The sequence below is a fragment of the Solanum lycopersicum genome, chromosome 4 (genome assembly GCF_036512215.1).
Source record: "Solanum lycopersicum chromosome 4, SLM_r2.1".
Classification (NCBI taxonomy): Eukaryota; Viridiplantae; Streptophyta; class Magnoliopsida; order Solanales; family Solanaceae; genus Solanum; species Solanum lycopersicum.
Window position 1 is genome coordinate 54,347,465 of NC_090803.1, and position 16,928 is coordinate 54,364,392.

The following is a 16,928-nucleotide window of genomic DNA, read 5'->3' on the forward strand; positions in this document are numbered from 1 at the left end:
GACTCCGTGTAGTCAATTTTTTAAAGTTGTTTTTATTCTTTTTAACAATACCGACCTCCAGAGGTCGGAAATAACCGACTTGCATTTGAGGTCAGTTGGTTTTAGGTCGGTATTCACAATCACACACGAAATCAAATTTCAATATATCAAATCATACTGAATTAAATTGATATGTAATATTATAATGTTTTTAAAAATCAAATATCAAAATTACAGTATTAAAACTTTAAAATACTGCATCATACCATGCCAACCCTTATTGCAAGTTTAAAGAGTAGATTTATAAGGCATATGTCCTAGATGAGTATAATATATTTTTTTATATTAATGATAATTTCATAAAATTTATTTTTAGAACTGTTGAATGTTTTACTTTTATATATTTTCTTAATAATAAAATTATAAAATTGGACATCATAAAATATATGGCATGTAGATTTATAAAATATATATCTGTATCACAAGACTTATTCCTCACCCCATGTTGTATAAAACGTTTGTAACGATCCGCTAGGTTGCTTTGAGAAATATAACTATTTTAACTCTTTTGTGAATTAAAATTGGTAACTTTAGGCTGTTCATTTAACTAAGACTATTTAGTTAACAAATAGATTCTAAATATGCAATTTAATTGGTGGTTAATGGGTCAACTCTATAATTTATTTACGGAAAAAAATTTAAAATGTCAATATTTTAGCATGTAATAAAACTTCTTAGCAACACTTTCAATATTTATTTAAAATGTCAATATTTTAATTTGTTATGTATCTGATTTCTATTTTTATTATTTGTTTTAATTGAAAGAATACAATTATTTAATAACAAAAGGAGTAATTTAGGGGAAAAATTATTTTAAAAAATGAACATATTTACTTAAAATTCTCATCAGCTACGAATCCAAAAGTAAACTACATGGCATTGTCCCCCTTGTTGATCAAAAATCCAAAAAGCAATTTGGTATACATATTGGAGCGAATACAAACTGATAAAGAAATACAAGTTTCATTATATAAAATATAACATGAAAACTAGAATGAATAAACATACAAGTTTGATGTTCAAGAAGTTGTATTTTCTTATTTTGATTTCGCTGTTATAAATGAAGTACATGTAATTTTTCTTTTGTTGGTGATATCCATATTTCGAACTGGGGGAGGATTTCGCATGCGGATAGGGTTATGTAGATGCTCAGATATGCTCTATAAGATCTCTTTATCTATTTGAACTTCAACTTGTTCATCAACATCTTCAACACCCATAATTCTTCTTCTTTTTGGACTGCTCTATAGCGCATGGTGAAGAACACATGAGAGAGAGAAAGAGAGAGATTTCACATGGTGAAGAATGCATGAGAGAGAGAAAAAAAGAGAGATTTGGAGTACAAAAACCCTAGAGGGAGAGGAAGTTGATAATGCTTAGTGTGATAGTGGAGTCAAAATGGACTCAAATGTGGGATTGATTTGAGAAATAAAAGGAAAGAAAATTAAATGTATTAAGATATATTTTATTTACATAAATATTGACGTATTGATGTTTTAAATAATTCTTTTAAAATGTAGATATTTTTAATAATTATATTAGGAATTTTGACTAGTTTACTAATTTTCCATTCACTTAATATCCTAATCCCTTGGCCCGTGTATGAATTAAAATTAGAGTTAAAGGGGATGTAAAATTAATCAATGGAAACTCACAATCCTCTTTGGCATCAAATTACGAATAGCAAGAGGAATATGTGATTACTCTGCCTTCAGGTAAGATTTTTGGCTAAGTCTTTCAATGATCAGATTGATTTATGGTTTAATACTCTCTTTATTAATGTTATCTTTTTATAGTTGTTGATGAAGAAAATCAATTAATACCATTACTTTTGTCTACTAATAATCAACCACTGTGTGGTCACTTCTTTTAGGGTGGAAAGATTTAAGGGAGCACATTTTGTCATTACTAGAGGTAGGTTATCAAATAATATCAATATTATATTAATGGAGTGGAAACAATTGAAATTGTGTTTTTTTCTGCAAAAAAATTGAGTAGCTATTCAAAAATAGCAACAACATAAGAAATTAATGATTTCTTAATAATTTGGAAGGATATGAAAATTTTAGGTTAAGCCCTTAAGAAGAAAATTTGGTGTAATTGTTACATTGATGAACATTTATTTTAAATTCGGTGGTCAACAATTTTGAGTTTAATGGTTGTCACCTTTGTTTTAAAATTAATTAGTAGCTTTAGTTTCAAACATTATTATTTGTTTCATATCATAAATTTAATTTTTAATGTTGAGATATGTAATTAAGTATTAATTGTATAGTATAATATGAATACTATTAAATTTATAATATTTAGAGGACTTAAGACTTAAACCTAGACTTAAAAATTTAAGAATATGAGACTTAATATATTAGTTGGCACCAATAATTATGAGTTTAATGATAGATTGAAATGAATGTTGGGTCTAGGCTAGAGATATAATAATATGAGTGTCCACAAATTTGTTTACTCACGAATAATGCATATTTGATATATTGAGAACATTATGAAGTTTTACGAAAGAAAAAGATAAAATCTTAAGAATTCGTGACATGTGTTCGGTATTTAAGGTATATTAAGACTTTTAGATTACGTTGAAGAACGTTTTCCTAATTAAAGATTAAAAATGAAATAGACAATAAGGATGAAAGATGGGGGTCTAGTACCAATGGTGTGACGGGCATTGATACTAGTACCGGTGTTTATTAAACAAAAAATGTATTATTATAATATGATAGATTGTAATTCGAGAATGCCAAAGTATATGAGCATAGCTGATGTATTTATTGACTTCATTTCTTTTATATAGTTGTGTTTTTTTTATTGAACCCGTATAATTGTGATGATTGAGGTGAATATATGTCATAGCGACATTTGATTTATTGAGATGTTGCATCATTCCTTTTTTTTGATATCATATCGTTCACATGCACTGACATGAGATTGAGTATGAATAAAGGTCTAACACTTGGAGATCGTCCATGTTTAGATCGAATTATAATTATAACTTGGGCACGTGTAGATCGTCAGTGCGAGTGATTGATTATGATTATAAGTTGGGCACGTGAAGATTGTTCTTGCTGAGGATTATTTAATTTTGTGATAGTGCGTTGAGATTGTCCGCACAAACACGTAGAGATCGTCTGTGTCGGTATATGGACCTCACAAATCCCCCATGGGTTATGAACTCTCGATGTATTTTCGATAAGTATCATGTATATACAGTTGAGAGAGTACTTGACATCTGAGGCATTCATTTCATGATCTCATATTGCATTGCATCTCATTACATCTTTCACACTTGTTGATAATGTGCTTATTTGGTGGTTGGGCACACGTGAAAATTGTGATTGTCCATATTGATGAAAACTTGGTTGATAAATATATTATGACATTGTAAAAGTAAAGAATTATTTTATTATATATTCCTGTCACTACTTCTTCGTTATCGGTCTATTAGATATATTGGATACGCGTGATTTCGTACTCATACTACACTTGCTGTACTTTTTTGTGATGTAGATTAGTTTTTAATTTCGAATGTATTTCGTGGAGCTTTTAGAGCTGAGTTTTGAATTATCTTGAGTGGCGGTGAGCTACTTAGTTGTTTTGTGATCCACACCTCCGTCTCTGTCTTTAGACACTGTTATTTTATTTAAGTATTTAGACATGATGTTTCTCACGTTAAGATTGTCATTTATTTCCAGACTTGTATCATATTTTAGAAGCTCTTGTACTTATAGTAATTTAGGTTTCCGCATTTCATATTTGTAAATGACTTAGTGTTTGAATATTGTGTTTTCGTATATCTTTCTACTTTAAATATTAAATTAAATTGATAAAAATATTGAATTAATTCAAATATAGATTAAAAATATAATTGTCATCACAATTTGTGATCGTGGATCGTGACATGTATCGCCTCACGTTAGGTCTTTTTTGTTAATACACTGCTTTAAACTGTATCTACGTGCCCTTTTCCCTTTTCACTAATGGCAACGTGGGGTTGAGAAAAGGTCCTAACTTATTTGCTTTCAATTTTCATAAAAACTTTTCTAATTAGATATTTATTATATTTTGGTGTAGAATACTTTTTGTTTTCTCTATTTTATTTACTTGGCTTCTTAATTTTTTTATTTTATTTTTAAAATTAAGAAGAAGAAAAATCTCATACTATTCTTAGTATTAAATATTTCTCTTAAATAATAGTCAAATTTAAAATTTCAAAATAATTATTAACAAAATTAATTTTAATAAAATACAATTTTAGTAAAATTATGGTAAAAATAATATTGAATTCTTTTATATACTTTCTTATTTAATATGACTTGGCCTGGCCCTAATAATTTGATATTTATAAATTGGAGTTCTGTTTGAACATTAATATAAATTAAAATTATTTTTCTGAGTTGCGAGTAAATTTTTTTAATTATTTTTTTGAATTTCAAAAAATTTACATTAATGTTCAAATAAAATTTCAGAGTAAAATTTAAAGAAAAAAAATAAATCTATGATCAAACAAGGCTAACGTAGGGACATAATTTGATTCTACTTTGGTTATTAAAATTTGTAATATAATGGATACACTTATAATAGTACTTATTAGAGTAATGACGTTCAGAATTTTTATATTGATATATTATGTCGTTTTAAAAGTTAAAATATATATAATCAAATTCTTTAGCAAAGTTAAAGTTTTGTTCAAGATAGTTCAACTTGCAATAAATCACAAAATTAATCGATGATGATAGTGAACGTGTTTTTTCTACTTCTAAGGGTTACTTATGTATGTTTTTTTAAAAATATCATCAGACAAAACAATATAAATTTCAGACAAATATATATCTCTTTTTAACTACTACTTGTAAGATTTAATAATTTCTGCATATCTTCAATTGAAAATGTTACCAATAATGACAAAAATGTATAATTTTGAGATTGTTTGGTAAATAATAAATAAATAAAAATATGCTAACCTAACCTACGCGTATATCAAGAATAGAGAAAGAAGAGAAAAATATAATGTACTAATTTCTAATAATTTAAATTATTACTACTAATTAATGATACATTAGAACTCTAGATTTGACTATTGAATATACAAAGCAAATGTTGTGGAAATCACACTTTCAAAATCTAGTTGTCTACAACTAACGCCGATTGATTAAGAATGGCTTTGGTTGCTATGTTTGAAACTTATTTTTTTGATAATTACAGAGAACAAATTAGCATTTGAGTACTTGAGTTATTGTATCAACTAATTACAATAGATTTTGAATTTGATATTGTTCTTTTAACAAAAAAATTATCCAAAGGTTTTAGCTTTTTTGTACGACAGCTATGAAATTTAGAGAGTCGATTAAATTTTTTTTGTACTTTTTGAAGTTATTGATTATAATATTTATGTCAATTTTTAAATAATATATATTACTCGCTTGTTTCAGTTTACGTGACACAAATGAATTTTAGAGATCCAATCAATGTTTTTATACGTTTTTAAATTGTTAATTCTTGTAATTTGTAATTTTTAAATAATATTTATTTTTTCTCTTACGTAGCATTAGTAGAATTGCGAGAGCCAATTAAATTTTTAAGATATTTTAAAAACATTTTAAGGTGTTAATTATCTCAATTTATAATATTTTTAACGTAATTTTTTTAAAACTATATATAATTAAATATTTTAAGTTATTAATTATGACGTATGTTACTTTTCTTTTTAAATAATTTAAACTTAGTAAAATATAGAAAAGAAAAGTAAAACAAATAAATTAGTAAAACAATGGAATTACTAAGATGGTTCCCATACCCTTGACTTACAAGCATACAACCCAAGCGCACTTCTTGTCCTAGCTAATTTTTTTTCATAAAATAAAAACTCTCTTAGCTAATTACGTATTGAAGTATTGTTTTATAATATATTATATTATGTTATATTGTGTTGATTGTATTATATTGTAGTATTTGAATAGATTATCGTTTTCAATCGTTATATAATATCATATATTTATAATTTGAAGGCAAAAGTATTTATTATCTCCCTAAACTTGATGCTTTTTATTTGGTGTACACTTAAACTTTATTTTGTTTGAATTACCCCCCTCCCCCGAACTTGTTTATTCATCCAACACGTGCACTTTTTTTGTCCACCTGGCGTAGAAATTGAAATCACACTCTACTAGGCGCGTGAGGAAGTGATTTTTTGCCACGTCATAAAGCTAGAACAGTAAGAAAAATGTAAAATCTCTATTTTTTTAAAAAAAATATTGACCGACCACAGACGACATCACCGTCGTCGTCATCATCATTATCGAAGCCCAAGGGCCAGTTCTTCGGATAACAGTGTTGTTTCTCATCGTTGAAAATGGATAAGGATTCCGATTCAGCTGATTGAGCAAGGTGAGAGGAGATGGAGTGTTACGCGAGCTGGAAGAAACCGTGTTGTTTTGCAGTGGAAAGGAGGTTAGAGTGAAGAATTGATTTTGTATCGAAAAGAGAGATGAGAAGAGGAGATACGGTGGTTGGTGGTGGAGATTGACGGCGACCGAGGAAAGAGTTGGAAATGATATTTATTTTTTGCTATTTTAATTTATCTAGGTGGCTATTATTTATCCGGGTGGAAATCCACATCATCACTATTTTTGCCAGCTGACGCGCGTGTGTAGTCACACTAGGAGCAATAGACAAAAAGGTGTACGTGATAGTGAAATAAACAAATTTGAGAAGGTAATTAAAACAGAATATAGTTTAAGTGTACAACAAATAAAAAACTTCAAGTTTAGAAGATGATAAATACTTTAGCCTAGTTTGAATAATAAACCTATAAGAAAAATAAGGTATATGCAATAGATATGCTATAAAAATGTAAAGTAAAAAATGACATATAATTATTAAACCATAGTAATTAACTATAAATTTAAAAAAAAAATATCAATCCTTATATAAAATGTGTCTTTTAATTGTTAGCTAACGATAAATTTAAACATACGATAGAATGAAAGAAAAAAGACAACTACTTCACCAACCAAAGAGGAAAGCAGCCTCCAACAACAATTAGGCTTCTTTCTTCTAATCTTACCAACCCTCTTCTGTTTCACTCACTATATATAAAAACATATTTATTCCATCGCCCAAATGAAGTTTCATCGTCCACTTGAAAACCCAACTTTGAAATTGCTTATAGAACCCACCAAATGACTGCTGCTTCATCTTCTTCTCTATTGGGTTCATCAAGAATTGGTTCAGGACCTACCATTTCTGGACTTCATTCAGATTCACTCAACCCCACATCAATCTCCTTCTCTTCTAACCTACAAGGTCTCTCTCTAAGGTAATTTTCTATATCCCCTTGTTGTTTCTTCTAATTACCTCAAAGAATTTTGAATTGTTGACAAAATAATGAAGTTGGTTGATTAGTTAGAGGAATCTTATTGTTAGTATGTTTTTTGGACTTGAGAAAATGCTTGGGATGGTGAAAGTTTCGATTTTTATGAAGTAGAGGTTCGATCTCTTGGGAGGAGGAAGGAAATAGGAGGTCACAGTTTGAAGGTTATTACATTGAACATGTAGATATCATACTGGGGTTGGTTCAACTTTTTTGATGTTGTATTCATATACTTTTTAAAAGTGTATTCAATCCCCAAAATGATGTCAATTGCTTCGGAGTTGGAGTCAGTGTGTAATAACCCAAACAAATCAATAAATTAGCTTTAACTAAACAGAATTACAAGCCACTAATAGCAATGAAACAGTGAACAAAGTTTGAATGAAATAGAGAGGAGTTGAGAAGAGAAATACAGCAGAAAGATAGATGAGATAGCAGAATCCCGACACACAAGAATAGCCTAGTTTCTTATGACTCCTGATAGCTACCTATATTCCTTGCACATGTAGATATCTTACTGGGGTTTTAAAAGATTTAATCTTGTATTCATCTCCTTTTAAAAGTGTTCAATCTCCAAAATGACGTCAATTGCTTCGGAGTTGGAGTCTATGTATCGTCTCAACTTCTCTTGGAGAAAGAATTGTGTATCATAAGATTCGCAAAGTAATTTAGCAGGTTCTCCGACTAGAGGATCTATTCCAACGTTGTTGAAAGATCTGTAGCTGGAAATAGGAATACCCACAGTGTATGAAAAGAAAAGAGAATGGGTGATCATGAAAGTTAAACTAGGAGGGAACTTAAAAAGATTTGTGCAACACTCCAGCATTTGCTGCAGAGTTGTAGCATCAAGGAATCAGGCTTGTTGGAGAGAAAATGCTAAGAGTGAAAAAAATTGGAGAAGAAAATTTTATATTGTTATTGATTTTATGTCGATCAGCGTTCATTGTTTCTGCTCTTTAAAGAGCTAGCTTGTATGAAATTAATAAGGAAAAAGAAGTATGAGGTCCACATGACAAAAGAAGGGTTCTGTTACAAAAGGACTGAAAAGATTACAGAAGGATGATTTTGGTGAAGTTTGGAAAACCTAAAGGATGTTGCTGGTTAAGTAGGATAGTGTAAGGATGTAATGAAAGTTAGGGTGAAATAATAGGGATGATTTTGGTCAAAAACTCTTACAGTAATTGACACTCTATGAAACCGTGGGCCACAGAACTAATTAATGCTAAGTTGCTCGGACTCTCCAAAAATGTTGCCGCACCGGTGTCAGATCTTTCAAAATACACTATTTTTGGAGGATCCGAGACACTGGTCGACATTTTTGAAGAGTTCGAGCAACATAGAATTAATGTCATCACTATTATTAGTTTTCTAATTATTAGTTTGTGGCTAAGAAAGAAGATAATGCTACAGAGAGAGACACTGCTAGAATCTTAAGTACAATCATCATTTGATAAAGAATCTTAGCTTAATTTTTTGATGAAGAATCTTAAGCATAATATTTTCTGATAAAGATCCTTAAGAATAATCCTTTTTTGGTAAAGATCTTAAGTATGATTATTTTTTGATTAAGAAATGCAAGTATAACCAATTAACCATTATTAAATGATGATGACGTATGTGTAATCTTTCATCTTTCTTCTTATTTATTGGGGACGACAAGCCTTCTCTTTTCCTTTTGTTCTCTCACTAATGTTTTTCTAATCTACTGTGCTAGAGTTTTTTTTTTCTTTTTCTGACATTCAATCTTTAGCTACCCTTGGTTCTGTTTATAAAATGTTTCCAATTGCAAAAATAGTGTTTCCCTGTCAATTTTTGGTATATTACCTGATTTTCATTCTAGGCCATCCTAAGAAGGTTAACTTAACCGGAAGAGACAAAAGTTGTGATATTGAAATGTTTGAATGAACATGTAATTGTGATTTGCTACTTTTATTATTTAAACTTATTATACCAGTCAAAAAAAGAAAGGGAAAAGGAAAGAGAGAGAGAGAGAGCTTGAACAAATATCATTTTTATCAAAAGGTAACATGAGCTTGAAGAGATGTCTTTTCACTGTTTTCATCCTCTCTCTGACAAAGACAAAAAAACATGGACTTTCATATATTTGCTTTTCTCTAATAACATGACATAAGCGATGTGACGTTGAACCTTGATAAGAATTCAGTAAAAAATACTCCCCCTCTATGTTTTTGCTGAATCAGAATATTTGTTTATATATGTCTGGCAGATCTTCAGGGGCAAAGAGACAGCTATACTCACGTGGAACAGGTTCAGTTGTCATAGCACAGAACATGGACAGAGTTGAGGTTGATCTCTCTCTCAGCCCCAGGGTAAATTCAGTAAAGCCTTCAAAAACGGTTGCTATAACTGATCAGGCAACTGCCCTCGTGCAAGCTGGTGTACCTGTTATTAGATTAGCAGCTGGTGAACCTGATTTTGATACTCCAGCCCCAATAGCAGAGGTAATACTTCTTAATCACGTAACCTGATCTATACCTATTCTGAGGAAATCAATATTCTACTCTTTTCTCTGTTCACTAAATTAGTCTCACTTATTCAGGCTGGCATAAATGCAATTCGTGAAGGTCATACCAGGTATACACCAAATGCAGGTACAATGGAACTTCGGTCGGCTATTTGTCATAAATTAAAAGGTACTAATTTCTCTAGTTTATGTTCATTACACAGGTTTTTGTTTCTATTTGCTTTTCTGATCTGATTTCTTGATGTAGAGGAGAATGGGTTATCATACACTCCTGATCAGATTGTGGTAAGCAATGGGGCAAAACAAAGTATTGTTCAGGCAGTGCTTGCAGTTTGTTCTCCAGGGGATGAGGTAAATCTACACATCCAAGGACTATTAACTTTCCACATAATTGTCATTTCCATGTTGAATTGTTATAACATGTCTTCTTTATAATTTTTTTTTGTTATAACGGGTCTTCCCACAATTTTACTTTGGTGGTGAATGACTTAAAAAGTTAATAACTGTTTGATTTTAAGCAAAGCTTCTTTTTCTTTTGATTGCTGCACTCATTGTATGGATACAAAATTTTAACTCAAAAAGTTATTTTGTTTTCATAAAAGGAAGCGCCAGCATATTTCACCTTTTGTCTATTGTTTAATCTCTTGGTAGAAAAATACTATAGCTGGTTTGATTGTGATGGGAAATATAATGTTAGTACCATTAGTTAAATCAGTTTGCTGCATTCCTCCCCTCCCCCCCTGAAAAGAAAACTTTCATTTATCTTCCGTTTGTCTTCTCTCTATCTTAAAGTATCAGATGCAGGAGATAAGGTTTGATACTCTTTCGTTTTTCCTCCTCAAATATGGATGTTAAGATGGAATTTTACAATAATAATAATCACTCAATTAGTATTGCCATAGTGACAGTTTATGTAATGAAGATTATATTTGTTAGCTCTGAGATATAAGTACTTCACTTCTGAAGTTTGTTGGCTTATTAATGCACATACACGGCACAGGTTCTTATTCCAGCTCCCTATTGGGTGAGTTACCCTGAAATGGCAAGGATGGCAGATGCAATGCCTGTGATTCTTCCGACCAGCATATCCGAAGATTTTCTATTAGATCCAAAGCTTCTTGAATCTAAACTGACTGAAAAGTCAAGACTTCTGATTCTTTGTTCTCCATCCAACCCAACAGGGTCTGTTTACCCTCGGAAATTGCTTGAGGAGATTGCTGAGATTGTGGCTAGGCATCCGAGGCTTCTTGTAGGTTCATCATGTCTAACTCGTCCTAAATATGATCCGAATCTGTTCTTTGAATCTGAACTACCCCCTTCCCGCCCCACAAAAAATACTTTCTGGTCTGCAGGTGATATCAGATGAAATTTACGAACACATTATTTATGCACCAGCAACTCATACCAGCTTTGCATCTTTGCCTGGTATGTGGGATAGGACTCTCACTGTAAATGGTTTCTCTAAGGTAATGCAGCTCTTATTATATGAACATTATAATTCCTTAGTTCTCCCTTGCTTTTGAATTCCTTGGCAATGACTATTTCTTTTACAATTATGGGAATATATTTCTGGAGGTGTGCCTTATAATTTATGCATTCTTGTAGGCCTTTGCGATGACTGGTTGGAGACTTGGCTATATTGCTGGTCCTAAACACTTTGTTTCTGCATGTAATAAGTTACAGAGCCAGGTAATATATTTTGTTCTTAATAAGTTTATCGACTTAAATGAATGTGGTATTTTTCCTTAGGAACTCTGGTTAACAAGTTAACTGGTCTGGAAACTGAGTTTCATCGTTGGATTTTGTTTAACATGATTGACAAAACCAGTTTTCATCCGACCATACTTATTTTGGTGTGTCTAATGTATCCGTTGAAGTACTTTCCTTGAATGTGGTCTTTTATTTGACCAGAATATATACCTATTCAATATAGACCCATGGATAATAGTAAAAGAAGTGTGTCTAAATAACAGTTATCCAGTGTCTATTCCCCCTATGCGAGAGTTCACTTCTAAATATATTTCTCTGCTGTTGCAGTTCACGTCAGGTGCAAGTAGCATCTCACAAAAAGCAGCTGTGGCTGCTTTGGGACTGGGCTATGCTGGTGGAGAAGCAGTTGCAACTATGGTAAAAGCATTTCGTGAGCGGCGAGATTTCCTTGTCAAGAGCTTTGGGGAAATTGATGGTGTCAAAATTTCAGAGCCTCGGGTAACAGTCCAGTTGTATGAATTATGAGTGTACCTAATAATAAATTTTCTTCACGGAGGACTTCAAAAGTAGAGAAACAGGATTATATGCATCGAGTAGTTGTAAACTCTGCTCACTTTTTTCCTTTTTGCACTCTTACCCCTGATATATTGAGCCCAAACTTCCTGTTTTCTTTTGCAGGGAGCATTTTATCTATTTATTGATTTAAGCTCTTATTACGGAGTAGAGGTTGATGGATTTGGCACCATCAACAACTCAGAATCTCTTTGCCGATATTTGCTGGATAAATCTCAAGTAAGATTCATCATTTATGAACTTTAATAAGCATAGCCACAAAACAATGTATGAGCAGGATTTTTAGTTACCTATAGGACCAAAGTTGCTTGCACTAAAAATAAATTTGAGGATACACTCTCTTGACCTTGGTTCAGAAAATATGGATACTGCAGCTTTCAAACAACTCTTAATACTGACCATGAGAGCATTATCTACTTGAGCATCTAACCTGTGGATTCTGCAGAAAAGTTTTCCTTCTTAACTATGTCATTCTCGATTGTTAGGCAAATATAATCTGGTCAAAATCCAGAAAGACAATCCTAGAAAAATCTGACTGCTGTAGCTCCTTACTAGGGGCAGAACTATGGGGGTTAATCGTTAGAAAGTTTACACGGTATATATAAGGTCAATTCATTTGTCAGTGTATAGATATTAAGTTTTGAATCCCCTTCACATAATATGAACTTTAGCTCAGCAGCTGAGGTCTTAATGTTTAGCGCATTGTTGCAGATTCGATTCTCTCTAGAGAAATATTCTTTTTACTTTTTTTTGAATAAAGGGGGGCAACCCAGTGCACTAAAAGCTCCCGCTATGCACAAGGTTCGGGGAAGGGCCCGACCACAAGGGCCTATTGTTCGCAGCCTTACCTTGCATTTCTGCAAGAGGCAGCAGATTTATGAGTTACTCCAAGGCTCCCCTTCTTGTTACTTCTTTGAATCCATTGACAAAAAGTTCTAGCTCCGCCCCTGCTCCTTGCCTCTCATTTCTATTCTCCATTTCCCTAATGCATGTGCCTCACTCTTACCTTAAACAGGTTGCGCTTGTCCCCGGGGATGCATTTGGGGATGACACATGTATCCGTATCTCCTATGCAGCATCGCTTTCGACCTTGCAGGCAGCTGTGGAGAGAATCAAGAAAGCATTGGTTACTCTCAGACCTCCTGTCCCAGTGTAAAACATGAATTACTAATATTTGCTTATTTGGGATGTGCTACAGCCAAACATGCATAAATAATATGTAGTCTGACCCAACCCTCCATGTTCTCTCATTTTATGTATTCTTAAGTGCATTCCTGTACACTGACATTGTTAATTTGTGTGCAATTTCTCAGTTGATGATTGAAAATGAAAATAATCGAGTGATATTTATCTCTAAAAAAATTTATGAGTCAGTGATGTAGAATTAGTCACAATCTTGCCCCTCAACTATTAATTTGTACTTAACTATGCCCTTCGTAGCCCTTAAACGTGTTAGATATGTTCTTAAGTTTCAACCTTGTAGCTTTCTAATTATGTTCATGCTGGGGCGTTATAGTGTCCGAAGGTTCCTTACCAGCAGAACCGACATGCGACATGGCGAGGAATGGGTCACGCGCACCTATTAACTTCGAGAACAATTCTCTTTCTATATATATATATATAGTACTCCTTTGTTCCTTCGTAGATGTGATGTTGTGCATTTCTTAAGTTAAATTGACAAATTCTTAAAGCTAAATTAGGTTACTTAATATAAAATGTGAGACATTCAAAAAAATGTGAGACATTCAAAAACTATATGAAAAATACTTTTCACTTTCACCACTATTTACTATTTTTTTTTCATAAGGCTCGTGAGACCTTTGATTAAGAGTTGCCAAATCCTATTCAATCCCACAGCTTTTGTGGTGTGACATGAAAATTCAATTGACGACATCTCATTTGATAGATGTAATTTATATATTTCATATTTTTATTTATTATTATCTTATATTTCGTTAAAGGAAGTAGTTTTATGAATTATAAAAAATTTAGACATAATTTAACGGATCAAAAAAGAGTTAACGTGTGATAAGGTACCATGTGAGCATGCGTTGCCAACTTTTTCTGTTAACTAACGCAAGGGAACAGGGGATTACTTATCTTATTGGACTTCCTTTTGTTTCAATTTCTCATTAATTGATAAAAGAAAAAAAAACTATTTTAATATTTTTAAACCCCCCAAAAAGGCAATATTGATTGAATGTTTTTATATTACTATTCAAAACGTGTAATCTTTCTTTTCTTATTATGTTCATTTTGAGTCCAATGTAAAGTTATACTTTCTCGAGTTAAAATTTATTTAGCCTAACCAAACATTTTTAACTTTTCAGAAATACTTTTATAAAGTTGTACTTTCTTTATACTCTCTCTGTTTTAAAAAGAATGACCTGATTTGACTTGAAACAGTATTTAAAAAAAGGAAGAAGACTTTTTAATCTTGTGGTTCTAAATTAAAGTTATGTCAAATATACCAAAACGCCTTTTAATCTTGTGGTCTTAAACATGCCACATGAAAAGTTAAAGTTGAAGTGTCATCAAAACAGGAAATGAGTCATTCTTTTTGAAATAAACTAAAAAGAAAACATGAACATTCTTTCTGAAACAGAGGAAGTACTATACTTCTTCCGCATGTGACATAGTTTGAATTGACGAAGAGTTTAACAAAGAAATGATTTTTGAAAATTTTGATATAAAACATGACATAACATTTGTGTGTGACTATATATAAAAGTATTGAAACTTGCGATCTTAAACATGTCATAACATTTGTGCGATAATGAAATCAAATTTCTCAATAAGAATAAAATAAGAAGCATGAAATTAACAATACAATATGTTACATTATAAAATAATACGTAATAATTTCTCCAAACTACTATCAGGTTGACAAAACCATGGAGAGTAGGAGAGGGAATGATACCTATCTAACTGGAATTCCCTTTAAAAGGATATCATCAAGTAGAAGCTAAGGACAACTTTGTACAAACACCAAAACTTAATCTAACTTGATTTACAATACAATCTACCAATTAATGTCATGAAAGAATATTCTTCAATCTTTACATTCTTTGATTTTTTTTTCCATATATATATATATATAACACAAATGGACCATCATTTCCATCACTTTCATCAAATAACAACTTGTTCAACCCCTAAAAGGCAAAAAAAGAGAGTAAAAAATGGCAACTCCTAACATATCAATCAACAAAAGGTCCTCAGAGATTGTGTTTTTCGACTTGGAAACAAACGTTCCATCGAAACCTGGACAGAAATTTTGGGTGTTGGAGTTTGGTGCAATGGTAGTTTGTTCAAGAAAGCTCGTTGAACTTGAGAGCTACTGCACCCTTATTAGGCCAGGGGATTTGTCAGTTGTTGGATTAAAGTCAGGGAGAGTCGGTGGTATTACGCGAAAAGCAGTTGCTGATGCACCTTCATTTGAACATGTTGCACAAAAGATCTTCAACATTTTGGATGGTAGGATTTGGGCAGGTCATAACATACAGAGATTTGATTGTGTTCGTATTAAAGCTGCTTTCGCTGAAATTGGTTACCCTGCACCTGTGCCTGTTGGAATTATCGATTCCTTAGGTGTTTTATCTGAGAAATTTGGTAAAAGAGCTGGAAACATGAAGGTACACCATGTACATTTCACTCGATATAAAGTTCAGTTTTGATGATTATTGCTTCTTAAATTATTCGTTATTGTAGATGGCTTCGTTAGCAGCTTACTTTGATCTCGGGGAGCAAAAACACAGGTTAGACTCAAAAGCTTAAACTTTATGGTTAAAAAAAATTATGAAAATGGATCCTAATTTGGATTGTTTAACGTGAATGGCAGGAGCTTAGACGATGTTCGGATGAATTTGGAAGTCCTAAAACATTGTGCAACAGTTCTATTTCTTGTATGTTTTTGTAACTTATCTTATCGTGGCAAAACTACTTCCAAGTTTGATTATATATATTTTGCTTAATCGCGATTCATTTCTACTGTTAGGAATCAAGTCTACCAGATTTGTCAATTGGGAACTGTCAAGGCACAACCAGCATTACTACAAGAAGTAGAAGCCAAGTGGTATGTATGCATATTGATCAAATTAAATTGATCTAAGAAAAGAAAACTTATGAGGTTATTTTTTCTTATCAGCAAAATATTCCAAGTTCTCCGATCGATAAGTGGCAGAGTAGTCCTTCCTCAATAACAACAAGGAGTAGTAGCAGAGGGAAATTTCCGTGCAGAGAAGAAACAAGCCGGAAATCTCCTCCATCGACAAGTGCTGTTGGATATCAAAGAACTGTTCCTTATGCAAGACAGAGCTTGGGAAAGGTTCATTTTTCGTTTAACTCTTTACTATATGCATATGATGGTATTAGTTCATTTTCTGACTTTGGAATTATTGGACTATTCATTAGGTGACTGCAGGTGTGAGGAACTTGTTGTGTAAAGCTCAAAACAAGCCTCTGAATACTTTACTAAAGCATTCGCAGACTCTCTTCTGATGAACAAGAAGAATCGATCCTTCTCTCATTTATCGGAATTCAAGCATAAGGGGTGCATATATACCTACAAGTTCACTTTCTTGGAAAATGCCTGGAGGAATTCTTTTTGGTCCACTATGTGCCTCTTGATGGAAAATTCACTCAGTTCCAAGTTAACGAATCTATATTCTTTGGTAACTGATTCTTCAAGTTGTGGAGTTCTCTGTAAATGTTTGTACCTCTCAATGAATAAATTTCAGCTGA

General features: G+C 32.0%; 2 protein-coding genes across 2 annotated transcripts; both read left to right on the forward strand.

The window, feature by feature from the left end:
• The first annotated feature begins 7,226 nt into the window (after window positions 1-7,226).
• PAT (prephenate aminotransferase) lies at window positions 7,227-13,341 on the forward strand. Its single transcript, NM_001247680.1, has 10 exons — window positions 7,227-7,363; window positions 9,645-9,879; window positions 9,978-10,071; window positions 10,150-10,253; window positions 10,903-11,151; window positions 11,255-11,368; window positions 11,508-11,591; window positions 11,940-12,110; window positions 12,291-12,404; window positions 13,201-13,341. The coding sequence occupies exons 1-10, from the start codon at window positions 7,227-7,229 to the stop codon at window positions 13,339-13,341; spliced, it is 1,443 nt and encodes a 480-aa protein (NP_001234609.1).
• A 1,946-nt stretch (window positions 13,342-15,287) lies between these two features.
• Window positions 15,288-16,928, forward strand: LOC101257464 (protein NEN4). Its single transcript, XM_010321449.4, has 6 exons — window positions 15,288-15,820; window positions 15,897-15,943; window positions 16,027-16,090; window positions 16,183-16,260; window positions 16,333-16,512; window positions 16,599-16,928. The coding sequence occupies exons 1-6, from the start codon at window positions 15,368-15,370 to the stop codon at window positions 16,683-16,685; spliced, it is 909 nt and encodes a 302-aa protein (XP_010319751.1). The 5' UTR covers window positions 15,288-15,367; the 3' UTR covers window positions 16,686-16,928.

Bases quoted from the DNA above. Each gene is read 5' to 3' on its own strand.
- PAT (NM_001247680.1), top strand. From the start codon at position 7,227: ATGACTGCTGCTTCATCTTCTTCTCTATTGGGTTCATCAAGAATTGGT. The intron at 11,369-11,507 runs GTAATGCAGCTC...GCATTCTTGTAG, and splicing joins CTGTAAATGGTTTCTCTAAG to GCCTTTGCGATGACTGGTTG. The intron at 11,592-11,939 runs GTAATATATTTT...CTGCTGTTGCAG, and splicing joins GTAATAAGTTACAGAGCCAG to TTCACGTCAGGTGCAAGTAG.
- LOC101257464 (XM_010321449.4), top strand. From the start codon at position 15,368: ATGGCAACTCCTAACATATCAATCAACAAAAGGTCCTCAGAGATTGTG. The intron at 16,091-16,182 runs GTATGTTTTTGT...TTCTACTGTTAG, and splicing joins GTGCAACAGTTCTATTTCTT to GAATCAAGTCTACCAGATTT. The intron at 16,513-16,598 runs GTTCATTTTTCG...ACTATTCATTAG, and splicing joins CAAGACAGAGCTTGGGAAAG to GTGACTGCAGGTGTGAGGAA.